A 12957-nucleotide genomic window follows, 5' to 3' on the forward strand; every position below is an offset into this window, starting at 1 on the left:
CTTTGAGATAGTAAGATTGCCCTGCATGACAGTAATTTCTCTGTGGGTTTTCGCTTTGCTTGAATAGTTGCCACCTTACAATAGTTGCTAGTCCTTTAATTGGTATAAGAACTCCTTTCCTTTGCTGTGGATTTTAAGCTTAATGTGAAGGCAAAAAAAGGCATATATCTAGAATAGTTTGCAGTTTCACTTCAGAACTGCACTATGGATCAGAGATACTAAGGTGTAGATAAGTGGGTTAGAGACTAAGGGGACTTAGGTGTCCTGTAATCAAAAGCAGAGCTCACAAATGACAGCAGTGCTAGGAGCCTGAGTCGGTATGTTCTTCAGAGAATTACTAGTACAACTGCTTATTTGTGCTGGTTGTCGTATCTTTGAAATGCAAACCAAGCCCAACAGTTTACCTTTGTGAGATGCTCTATGCTGTCACTTTATGCACCAAAATTTGGTATTCAATTTCAAAAATCTTTGAGAGAAGACATATAGAATTTATTATAATGGAACAAATGGCCCCAGTTTTCATAGTTGTACATAATAGTCTAACATTTTATTAATTAGGTCTCGTTATAATGTTTGAGTTTTTCTGTAACTAAATTGCATGCTCTTTTCCAACCCCCAGACGCGTGAAATGTTGTTCACTAAATTAGGACTCCGTTATACGGATTGTGCTGTTCAACGTGTAAACCATGTTCTTTCCAATTTTTAGATTCTTGTGGACACTGTTTGGGCTTTGTCCTACTTAACAGACGGTGGAAATGAACAGATACAGATGGTGATTGATTCAGGAGTTGTACCTTTTCTAGTTCCCCTTCTGAGTCATCAGGAGGTTAAAGTTCAAGTAAGTCTGGTTCAGTTGCTATTGAGTAGTCCTTTGTAAGCTATTTTCTAAAAAATGTGCTTTAGATTATTTATTTGTGGAGTACTGAGATGAGCATTTATAGCTACATTTGTTACAGGTAAAACTGAACAAAAAACGTTATCCACCCTGGGGAAAAGAAGATTACTAAAATGAAAGAAAACTCTAACAAAACAGTTCTAGTACAATTTTAAGTAAAATGACAGGTTAAACATTAACTTCCATTGTGTGATTACGAGGGGTGCCTTTCTTTTGTTGTCCTGAAATATTTAATGACAACAGATCTTCTGTTTAACAGAATTTAAGTTATATGCACTCTTTTCTGTTGCTGCATGGTTGTACGTATTCTGTCTGAATAATTTGTGGAAATCAATTAATATTTTGGGACCTGTTGAATGTTCAGATATTTGCAGATGCTGAGTCCTTTTAGTAAAGTAAATTTCTCATTAGCTACAAGAGGTAGATTAACTGAGCTTGTCTGTTTAATTTCAAAGACAAAGGGAACCCAAAAGTTAGTTAATGTGTGCTTGATTTTTGTAAATCGGCTGTTGTAATTGGGAGCTCTTTTATGTATCTGTGCATTTGTCGTGTTTGTTTAGTTTGTACTTTGGATTAGACGTGGCTGTCTTGAAATTTGTCAGACCAGGTCACTTGATGAAAAGGAGTTTCTCCAGTATTCTGTCACTTGTAAAGCATTTACTAACCAACACATGAATTCCATTTCTGAAAGTCAACTGAGAGTCAATAAGAAGAGAAGCAGTCGTGGATTTTTTAATTCTGTAGTGGAGGGCTGAATGGAGGAGGAAGCAACCTTGGCAGATGTAGTCAAAACCTAGAAACAGTTAATGTAGTTGTAACTCAGATCAGATACGTGGCGAATTAACTCTTCCATTATTTTAATTTTCTTTTAATTTCTAATCTTTACACTTTTTGAGTTGAGCTGCAGTGCATCTATTCAGTAAAACGCTGTACCGGGTGTTGCTGTTTTGGTGAAACAGTACCCATTTTTAGGATGTAGCTCAGAGGATGAAGTACTAAATTGTATTTAGCAAAATACAGTGTTTTTATGAAAAGACATCTTAAAATGTTCTTTGTTTTAGCGTAAGTAACAGCAATGCCTTTAACATGCAATTTTTTTTTTCCTTCCTGCTTTGGCTATTCAGACAGCAGCACTGAGAGCAGTAGGCAACATAGTAACTGGTACTGATGAACAGACACAAGTTGTTCTCAATTGTGATGTTTTGTCTTATTTCCCAAATCTCCTGACGCATCCAAAAGAGAAGATAAATAAGGTATCATTTGTTTCTTCCTAATTTAATGTTTTAGTGTAAGAAATAAAGCAGTAGTCTGTAGCATATTACAGAAGAATTTCTTCCAGCTATTATTGCCAGCATGTGAGCAATTTTGTATAAAGACGCAGCCTTTGAGGATGGTGCTGAATTAGGGCTAAAGCCAAACAGGCATAATGAGGATCCATGCATTGGTGTTGATGCCTAGTGCTTTTTTGGGGGGACTGATGGTTTTTGCTTTGTAGTGTGATACTTTTCATTTGCAAAGTGAGTAACTGGCATTATAGTTTTTCATAACTAAAGTGTGTTACTTTTGGTTGAGTCCAGTGAGTTGAGTAAGATCGATTCAGATTTTCCACTCCATCTTTTCATAGTGGAGTTTGTTCTCTTGTCCATCTTTGCCTTCAAGGTCGTAGGGAACACCACTGTCTGTTTCTGAAAATGATCCCTGCGTGTCCTCTCCTTCCTTTTGGCAGAGGGAACTTCGCTGCTGCAAGGACTGGGTCGAATAAGGGGAGTGAGATGAAAGAAAGTGATCAGTGCCCTCTTTTCCAGAGCTGTATTTCATGTTATTTGCATTTTTTTTTAATCATTGAGCCATCTTCCACTGCAAAAATGGGGCTGGCTGAGGAGGAGGCTTTTTTGTTTAGCTTAGGTGATTCCGACGCTTATTGTACATTGAGAGGGGGAGTATATTTGTGAGGAATCTCTGTTTCTTCAGGCCCTGTCAACTGTCAAGAGCTCTGAAGAAGTTACCTTTGATGGTTCAAACTGCTGTGATTTGTGTCTGCCTGCCCTTCTAGCTCTCACAAAAGAATGATGAAAAGCTCTTTTTGAATGCCAAAAAAAAAGGAATTAGTTTTGTATAATGGGAGTCTAAAAATGCTTTGAGTTTTAAGTGTACGTTGTGAGGGCCAAATGCAAATAAAACCAAGATACGCATCCCTAAAAAATGTAACCCATTACGTTTTTTTCCTGCGGTACTTCATAATTGTCTGCTTGCCACATCTGCTTGTCTTTTACTTAAGATTGGAGCCTTTTTAAGATGTTCTGGGTTGCTTTGACCAAGTATCCCCCCCTTTGTAACCAGGAATTTGTAACTGCCATTATAGGTGTTAGCTATGCCGATGTTATCCCCTGAAGGAGATAACTGCTGGGTAAAGTCCCAGGACTGAGAGTCCCATCTGATACTTGAATGAGTTTTGTGAGCTCCACTTCCATGTTTCAGGAAGAACATGGGAGCTGGAGTTGGTCTTCCTTGTATCAGCACAGAGAGCTGCTACTGAGCTGTCAGTAATAGGATTACAGGATAAGTCCTTTTTTTATTTGAGATTTTACCAGTTTTCCTATTTTCTTTGCAAAACTGATTAAAAGTTTAAAACATGGCTGTGACTGCAGTAGGTCAAAGTGCACATAAGGTTTAAGTCAGTATTGCTCCCGATGTATGGAGACCCTCCTTGTGTAAGTAATAACCTGGCCCCATGAATTAATCATATCATTTTACATTGATCCCTGCATGTTTGGCTTTCACAGTGCAATAAAAGGTTGTGTGCTAGAAATGCTATGGGGGAGGAAACCTGGAGATTCCATTTAGTGATTGGTCATGGTACGATTTTAGGTTTTGAGGTTGTTTTGTTTAGTTTGGTTGGGGCTTTGGGGGTTGTTTTTGGTTGGTTTTTTTTTTTCATCTGTTGACTATTTTTTAAAAGTGTTTTGCTTTTTTGTTTTGTCCAATTGTAGGAAGCAGTTTGGTTCCTTTCCAATATCACAGCAGGAAACCAGCAACAAGTTCAGGCTGTAATAGATGCTGGGCTAATCCCTATGATCATACACCAGCTGGCTAAGGTCAGTCAAACTATCAGCTATGCAAGTTGTCATCCTCTTTTTATAAATCTGACATGAGTCGTCTGTGATTTTTAATAATAAGCTCGACAGATGTTTCCATGCTGATTTTAATGAGCTATTAATTTTATTTGTCAGGGGGACTTTGGAACACAAAAGGAAGCTGCTTGGGCAATTAGCAATTTGACAATAAGTGGGAGAAAAGATCAGGTATGTGTAGTGGGGTTTCAGATTGTCACCAAAACATTGCACATGCAGCCATTTGTAAGAAGCACAATGTTGAAAGCACATATTTTTTTTCATTATTTAGGTTGAATACCTTGTACAGCAAAATGTAATCCCACCGTTCTGCAATCTACTCTCAGTAAAGGATTCTCAAGTGGTACAGGTGGTGCTGGATGGTCTGAAAAACATCCTGATAATGGCTGGCGATGAGGCTAGCACAATAGCTGAAATTATAGAAGAGTGTGGAGGTAAGTGCGTATTGGGCTTTTAAAAAAATTTAATTTGCTGGCTTTATTCTGTCTTCCCCTTGTTGATGTTGATATTTACTACAGTATTTTTTTTTTTACCATGGACTATTTGAATAAGCAAGTGAGGCTTTTGCATTGAGTGAGACGTTTTTTTTTTCTGTTTAGTTTGGTTTAGGGATTGTCATGTTGGAGGCAATTGTTAAAGGGGCCTTCTGTAGCTTAGGTATTTTTTAGGTTTAAAGGAGAATTTTACCTCTTTTAATTTGATTATTGCATATACTTCGTTCTGTGGTAAAACACACAATTCTTGCTTTCGTTTGTTGCCTTGGGAGCAGTTGTTAGGATCACAATAGCATTACAGACCAAAGCAGGATGAGTCGTCAGGCTTTTGGATATTGCAACCCAAGTTTTAACGCATGCTAATTAATGTGTTATAGTAAGATAAGAGTAAAGGGATGTTTAAGAACTATGTTACTATACTGAAAGTTTTTGCATGTATTATACCATGTCCAGTATGAAAATGGAACTAGGGTTTTAAGCTGCTCTTGCCGTGAGTCTTTGTCACCTTGTTGTTTTAACTTCTATACAACACACAAACGAAACCACTTCCTTCTGGTGATACACAGAAAGCACAACGACTGGAACAAAAACTATCAAGTAGCTTATGTACTTAGTACATACTATGTATGTAGTTTTATCTAAAAAGAGAGAAGGTTCTATTATTCCTTCTTCAGAAAATGTGATATTCCATGGTATGCAAAGGTCCACAAACTACTTTTTTCCATCTTGGAGACAAAGATAGCTACTGTGTTAGACAATGTTTGCGAACTGAGCTACATCTTTTCTAGTATGTCTCAATAGTAATGTTTTGTTATTTTTCTTAGTTTATTTATTGTCAAAATAGTCAGTAATTCACTTCAGTTTAAACTTATAAAACTCTTCTCCATTTTCTTTTATCCAGGGCTAGAGAAAATTGAAGCCTTGCAACAGCATGAGAATGAAGACATTTATAAACTAGCATTTGAAATCATAGATCAGTATTTCTCTGGTGATGATGTAAGTATGCTAAAGATTGAATAGTGTATATGCTGTGCGGTTACTTAGGAAGTACATTGTCGTTGTTCCTTAGTTCCAGTTGTCATGGACATAGGCTATCTGGGAAGTCTGTTTTCCTGCTCCTTTTTCGGTAGAGCTTCCCTTAATTGAAAGCTACCTCTAATGGGAGGTCCCTGCCCATGGCAGGGGGGTTGGAACTAGATGATCTTTAAGGTCCCTTCCAACCCAAACTATTCAATGATTCTGTGAAAGTCTTTGAAGAGTTTCTCAATGCCAAAAATTTTCTTTAGCAACATCAAGATGACTACTCTGGTTTTGCCTAATAAATTGGTTGACGCTGACCTAATTTTGTCACACTGACATGTAAATTGACGCATAATTACTTGTGATTAGAATCTAAACAGTTCTCTGGCTGTCCTTTTTGCTTTCTCATGCACCAGTCTTTGGAGTGGGGGCTGGATCCTTATTTTCAGATAGATTACGGTATTTCAGCGCTGTAGTTGCTCCCTCTGGATTCTGCATTGAGAAGAGTCATCAAAACTGTAACACTTTCTGCAGCTGATTGATCTAGATCATCTGATATTTTGTTGCACTGGGATTAGGTATTTTGACCCTTTGGGTTCTAGCTCTTTTTGCTACTGGCTGCTTGTGAGTGCCTCAGAATCACTTCAACAAGCAATTTAAAGACAAATACTAATTATCCTTTCTAGGCCATCCAGAGCATCTGTAGTTCTGCAGCCTAGCAGAACTGTGTCTTCAGTTCTTCTCCTGAACTCTCCAGATACCAGCTCTAACTTTAAGACTTATTAATTTTCAGTCATCGTGTGATCCATCATGTGATTGCAAAGTTAGTCGCCAGAAGTTATTTGAGAAGTTCCCTATGCTCGTAGTGATTCTGTGAGCACTGTCTAATAGTCTCCATAATGGCTCTGACAGTTCTGGAGCTAACTAAAGAGCACAGTCTAGTTGGTGTGGGTGGGAAAATATCCATTTTGAGGTCAGTGCTCCCTTCTGTGCATTTACTTTTTAAGTAAACTAATGCAATTTAATCTATGCCTGATTTGCTGAATTTACCTCCTTCACGGAGGAGCAAAACTTTACTTCAGATTCTTATTTATACTTCTGCCATGTTTTCTGGGGCTTCTGAAACTCAGAACTGTAGAAATTCCGTGACTGGGAGATAGGAGTTAAAACATAAAACCAGACAAATTTTCAGGCAGTGACCACGTGTAGGAAAATAACCTTTGTCGTTTGAGGACCTCTGCAAAAATAACCCAGAAAAAAATCCAAATTGCCGTGGGGAGACAAGAGACTGGTTATTTTAGCCTGCTTGGCAGTGTTAAGATGGACTGCTCAGGAGCGTTCCTGCCTTCTGTCACTTCAGGATCTTCTGTATTCTCATGAGATGTTGCTGGCTACTAGATATCCCTTCATTGTTAATCCCATCAGCTCCTTTACTGAGCCCTATAAAATGCACAGGCATGTATTTTAGGACCAGCAAGTACGTGTTAAAGGCACGTAAAGTTAGGTAACATTACTTTGTAGTACCCCTGCAGAAGGCAGAAGGGCTAATTTATTAACTGACAAACATTTTGCAAAGCATTCTGAAACCACATTCGATCTTCATTTGGGCATTCCATGCCCCACTCTTCCTCCTGAGGATTGTTGCTGTCACCAAAGCCTTAATCTCTCCCTCCAATTTAGGTATTGTCACCCAAAGTAAAGAGAAATAAAGGTTTTAGGTGAGTCAGTTCCGTCATCCACACGACTCCAAGGCTGTCGAAATGCCCCAGGCAAGGGCTCTTACCTGCATCAGGATGACACATGTTTTTAAACATGGCATATGGTTCCCACAGCCTGGCCTGTAGAAGTGGTGTGTTCAGAGAAGAGATGCAGCTGATGATTTGGAGGAGGATGGGTAGGGTTTGAAGTTGTGCATATCGATGCTACTGACTTGTGTTATTCGCTGTTCCTAGAGGCAGTAAATACCTAAATTCTAACAGCTCTGAGGAAGTTGGGTGAAGCTGGGTACTGATGCCTTTCATTCTGTATCCATAGAGTAATGAAGTACTTCTGGTTTTTAAAAAAAAAAATCAGATTGTGCTTATGAGCGCTATATAAAACTGCTCTGAAGTGAGTAATTCTAAATCCTTCAGATTCTGATAGGAAATACTGAGTACTCTTTTAAGCTTTGTGTAAGTATTTCTATCAGCTGCTGATAAAAATTATTTTCATGTTGAAAGAAAATGCGAGAAAGTACAAAACTAAGTTTGGAATTCACAACTAGTGATTTAGCCAAATCCAGAAGTACTAAAAATTGGCATTGAAAATTAAATCGCACAGCTAAAATAGCAACTGCTTTGACCAAGCAGCAACCCAGTCTCTAACCATTTCAATTTTCGTTTCCCTAATGGTATTAGAGCAGAGTTGATGTGTTGCTCTTTTTAAACATATTTGAGGAATTGAATTGGAAAAAAAGATCTAATTCGATTGCAATAATTTAAAAAAAAAAAGAGAAGATGAACATTTGTGAATCTCTTCTACGTGTACTGAATTGTGCAGAGAATTGGCCTCTCATGTGTTTTTGTTGTTGTATTTTATAGATTGATGAAGATCCCAGTCTCATTCCTGAAGCCACTCAAGGAGGTACTTACAACTTTGACCCAACGGCCAACCTTCAAACAAAAGAATTTAATTTTTAAGTTCAAAAAAGTGCAGCTTCTCTGTCCCACACCAGTATGAAGCACCACCAGATGGCTACCAAGTGAAGAAACAAAAGGCTCCAAGACACACATGCCTCTTCGTTTTGATGCTTCTAAAGCAAGCCATGTATCGGTCACTTTGCAGTTGCCAAACGTCACTATCACATGGACTGTAAATGCATATGCATGATCTCTTAAACTGTTTCGGAATTCTTTTTAACAGTCCCAACTACCTTTTTTTGCCTTTTTCCTGGTGCCACATGCTGACAACCGCAATCTGCAGTTTTGTTAGGAATATTCCATAGTGGTGGCACATTGGCTTTCCACGGAAAAGTAGCTTCTTTGGAAAATGGTGCGCTGTGGATCAAGACACTTTGGTATGATGCGTACATTTTGGAAGACTTTACAGGGGCCCAGTTTGCTCTGAGCCTCCATCATCGTCCTCCACAAACATATTTTCATATACTTTATGTGGAAGAATAGATTCAAAAATGCAAGCCAAAATTTCATTGGTGAAACTGAAATAAAAGTAACTTTAAAAAAAAGCAAAACAACAACACTTGGCAATTGATTAAACACTTAAGTTTAAAACAAACAAAAAAAAACTACTTCAGCTGTCAGTAATTGATGTGTGTTCATTAACTGCCTCAGAAACCAGGGTTGGAGAATGAACTGTAGATTTGGACTGGTAAAGCTTTTGCCATTATACCTAATTTTTGAGAACAGCGAGCCCTATTTGACCACTCACTTCAGCCTGTGTGTTCCTGCTGTTTTGAAGTAATCAAATGCTGTGCATGGTATTTTACCTGAGCTACAACCTGTTATGGACTTGAACTTCTGTTTAAGCTGAAAGCAAGAGTCCCAGACTGTAGAAAAAAAAATAAATTTCTGTCCAAAAATGTATTAGTTAAAAAGAATCTTGCTTTCAACTTTCAGTAGTCAATATATTTTGTTTTAAATTGATAATTGGATATGGTTGATTTATATTGGGTTTAAACTGTGGAGCTTTCATGTTTACTGTAATTTAGTCTTAAACTATTTTTTACTTAGTAACCAGTGCTTATGATGATGTGGTTGGCAACAAACCAGCAACTACTTAGAAGCGTCATAAAAGCTTCATTCTTGGAGTATTGGAAGAGTGATTCAGAAATTAGTCTCAAATCTTATTCACATGATTAAAAAAGATACAAACTGGTTGATGTGTGAGGCTGTATGGAAGCTGCCATTGTTCAGCGTAAACCGGATGTGCAGCGCACATTAAATAACTTTACATAAGGTATGTGAGGTCATTGCTTTTGGAAAATCGTCCGACCCAGTCATTTTCAAAGGGATTTTGGTATTGCTGGGGTGAAGATCGATAATTTTGAAATTCTGTAAGCTATCACACAAACTGGTTTTGTTGCTGTTGTTTACTGGGTGTAATTTCCCAATGCATTGATGTGAAGGGATAGAAAAATCTAAACTAATTTAGTTATTGGATGTGGGTTGTATTTACTGTGATGAAGATAAGGACAGATGCCATCAGAGCTTTGTGGATCAGCTGTTTTTCCACTGATGAACAACGCATAGCAGGTGTGCATTCATTAAATATATATCTGCCAAGGTGGAGCCACTTTAAAGAGTGAGTTATCTTGTATCTCAACTGGATACAAGCGTATGTTTAAACTGCAAGATTTTTACTTGCTAGATAATCTGTTTTAATATAGTGGTTTGGCCTCTGATTATTTATAGGTTTTATAAATTTTAGAATCAATTTCTCTTTAAGGTGGCTCGGATTTTTCAACTCTTGTGCACATAAAATTGAGTTGAAGTTCATTGTGCCTTTTTTCTTTTCCCAAAAGTTGAGTTGAAGCTTCATATGGTAACTGCATCCTATTCACACACTATAGTCTAAAATCTTGAAACTGTGTGGTGTTCGCTAAAAAACTAAACAATAAAAAGTCAAAGTTAGGTAAGGTCACAAAGTTTTTGTGAAATTAGAGTTCCAGCAGATGTTATTGTGAACAAATATTTCCCCCCTTCTAATTCAATTTAGTCTCCCTATATGCCGTATAGACTGACGGATACCCTGTTCCGCCTGCACTCACTGTTATCCTAGCGATTACGTACAAATTGATATTTGAAACAACAGTTTTCCACTACTGTGAAGATTTGATCCTTTTCTTGCACTCAATGCATTACATTAAAAGTGAACATCGGAGAACTGGGTAAGGCAGGACCAAGCGTTTGCTCAGTTCTTTCTGTTGTGACCTTATCAGCTTTTGATTGGGATTGCACCATTTCATAGTTAATAAAGGAAACAAAGTATATTGCTGCACTTTTACGTTTTCAGAACAGTGTTTAAAATTGCATTGTTTTTATTATTTTTTTAAACTATCAGTTAAAATAGACTAAAACGTTCTTTCAAAGAGGCATCTAAATGTGTTCCTAATTTTGTATATGGGCTTAGGTTTTGTAACCAATAAAAAGCTGCTATCAAATACTATAAAAAAAAATTCAAGAACTTATTTTGAGGATTATGAAACTGCTTAGTCTTCACAGATTGACCTAGGGGGTTTTGTCTTTGACTCGCTAGTAGTTGGCAGAACTCCACATCAAAGTTTGAAGTATGTTTCAAGAATGAATAAAGTAAGCTAATGCAGTCATCTCTGAAACTTTGGATGCTGTTCCAGCACGTAGTTTTACACTTTTTAAGGAGCTGTTTCCCAAACGTGTGCAGGAGGCCGTGGTAAGTGGGCTGCAGCTGGTCCATAGAACTATATTAAATCGTGGCTTCAGTTTAAAGGTGCACCATAGCCTCAAGAAACTTCCGTGATCTTTTTCTGCCTCCAGAAACATCCTTTCCAGGCTCCCAGTGCTAGGCCCTGATTCAGCAGTAATTTTAAGCTCGGGCTGCTGTACAAGAAGGCCCTACTCCTCCTGCCGGCTGTGCCTTGGGAAGGGGTGTCCACCAAGACACGCTTTAGGAAGGAGACTGGCCAGAGATTTACCTTGTCCGGCAGCCCCCTAATTAGTGCAGTTCTGCTTTAATTACGTGACCGCGCTAGCGGAGAAAAACCTCTTGAACTGCTTGAGAGGTTGCTGCGACTCTACAGCTGTCACCTGGAGAAGCCCCTCTCTCTCCATGGGTAGGTTGATGATGGAAGATGAGCTTCCCGTGCCTTATTTTCATCTTGGCAAATGCTCTTCTGTGGGGATAGAAAGGAGAAAGATCTCCAAAGAAGCCAACCCCCATTTCCAAACACAGTTTAATCTCTTCAGTTCCTTCAGCTTTCAGTCAACAAAAAGAAACTCCTGAATCGTGGGGTTTTTGCAACCTGTTAGTTGTCCAGCAGGTCCTGCCTATTTGGCTTGAAAGACACTATATTGGAATAAAGAATGTGTGATTTTAAGAGACATTTAGAAATAATAAAACAGAGAATATCTCGATATTCCCCATACTTCTAAAAATATCAACACTCTCATTTTGTTTGCTTGACCTGCTAAACAGAGAAATGAGTAAGAAGATCATCTAAAAGGTATATTTTTTGGAAAAAAAAAATTAAAAAATTCAGTGGACTGAATGATAGTTCAGGCGCATTTTGTTATTCTAATCTGATCTATAATGTCCTCTGGATTCTGAGTGTGTTTCAAAGTAGACTTTTCTACCAAAACAGCCTAGTTGCGTTGTGTTCCTTCTATTTTGTTGCATTAAAAATACTCCCTTTTGTGGCATAATTACGCCTCTATTCAAACATATATAGGACAACAAATTACGCCAGGCCATTAGAAAGCACTTTTGAAGAAGAAAAGGGAAAAAAAACCCAGTAGAAAACCGTGGTCTCCGACAGGCAAAGCCACAGAAGGTTTTGCCGCAGGGGTTTGTCATGGTTGCCACCATCGGCTCCACGGCGGCGCGGGCAGGGGGAGCTGGAACCGCTCTGCTTTGGGATGCTATGTTACTTCAGAGCGCTGTCCTGGTTTGGGGTAAAACAGAACCAACTTTCTGTCCAGTAATTTTTCTTCTTAGCTAGGCCTCTTCTAAGTCTCTGAAATCAATGGTATATTGTGCCAAAAACAGTTCATTCTCAGAGTGATAAGAGCAATGTTTACAGTTTGTGCCAAGGAATGGTACGCAGAGAGGCTCTTGCTTATATTTATTGCTATAACAACCAAGGTCAGCTAATTTCATTACTTGCCCTGTTGGAGGGTCAGAAGCAGAAAAGCGTAGAGGGGTCCCACCTGCGGGGAGGAGCCGACAGGAGACGTAACCCAAACCTGACCAACAGGGTATTCCATCCCATCTGCCCCATGCTCAGTATAAAAGCTGAGGGATCGAAGGGTCAGTTCTCTCTCCTCAATGGCCAATGTCCAAGGAGGACCCTGTCTGTTCATCTGCCTTTGATCCCGATCCATGTGTTCTGGAATCCAGTTCCCACCCATCGCTGAGTCCAGTTTGGGACTTCCCCAGTGCCTGCCAGTGACGTCATCCTGGGAGCTTAATGCGGTTTTGTATATACTGTATCTATTTCATTATTTCCTTTTTATTTTATTATTAATATTCAATTAGAGTAGTTTAGTTTCTTCTAAACTCATAAATATCTTTACGTCTTCTCCTCCTCCTCTCCGTGTGCGAGAGGTCGGGGGAGAGCATCTGTCGCCGGCCATTGGCTAATTTGGCCAAAACCCAGGACAAGCGCTCAGGAAAGTTGGCTGGTGTGAAGGTGCGGTTACGCACTGGTGCAGCTTTGCGCTTCCCT

The 12957-nt window shown here is 38.8% G+C and overlaps 1 protein-coding gene across 3 annotated transcripts in view; it reads left to right on the top strand.

The window, feature by feature from the left end:
* KPNA3 (karyopherin subunit alpha 3) overlaps positions 1-10713 on the top strand; it is a 54147-nt gene extending 43434 nt beyond the window's left edge. For all 3 annotated transcript variants that reach the window (XM_054205169.1, XM_054205178.1, XM_054205188.1), the window contains 7 exons: positions 707-838; positions 2020-2148; positions 3886-3990; positions 4126-4197; positions 4298-4460; positions 5422-5516; positions 8120-10713. In XM_054205169.1, coding sequence (XP_054061144.1) covers positions 707-838; positions 2020-2148; positions 3886-3990; positions 4126-4197; positions 4298-4460; positions 5422-5516; positions 8120-8218 — 795 coding nt within the window. In that variant the 3' untranslated portion in view covers positions 8219-10713. The remainder of the gene's footprint in view (positions 1-706; positions 839-2019; positions 2149-3885; positions 3991-4125; positions 4198-4297; positions 4461-5421; positions 5517-8119) is intronic.
* Positions 10714-12957: the final 2244 nt, after the last annotated feature.

This window comes from Rissa tridactyla, chromosome 1, assembly GCF_028500815.1.
Source record: "Rissa tridactyla isolate bRisTri1 chromosome 1, bRisTri1.patW.cur.20221130, whole genome shotgun sequence".
Lineage (NCBI taxonomy): Eukaryota > Metazoa > Chordata > Aves > Charadriiformes > Laridae > Rissa > Rissa tridactyla.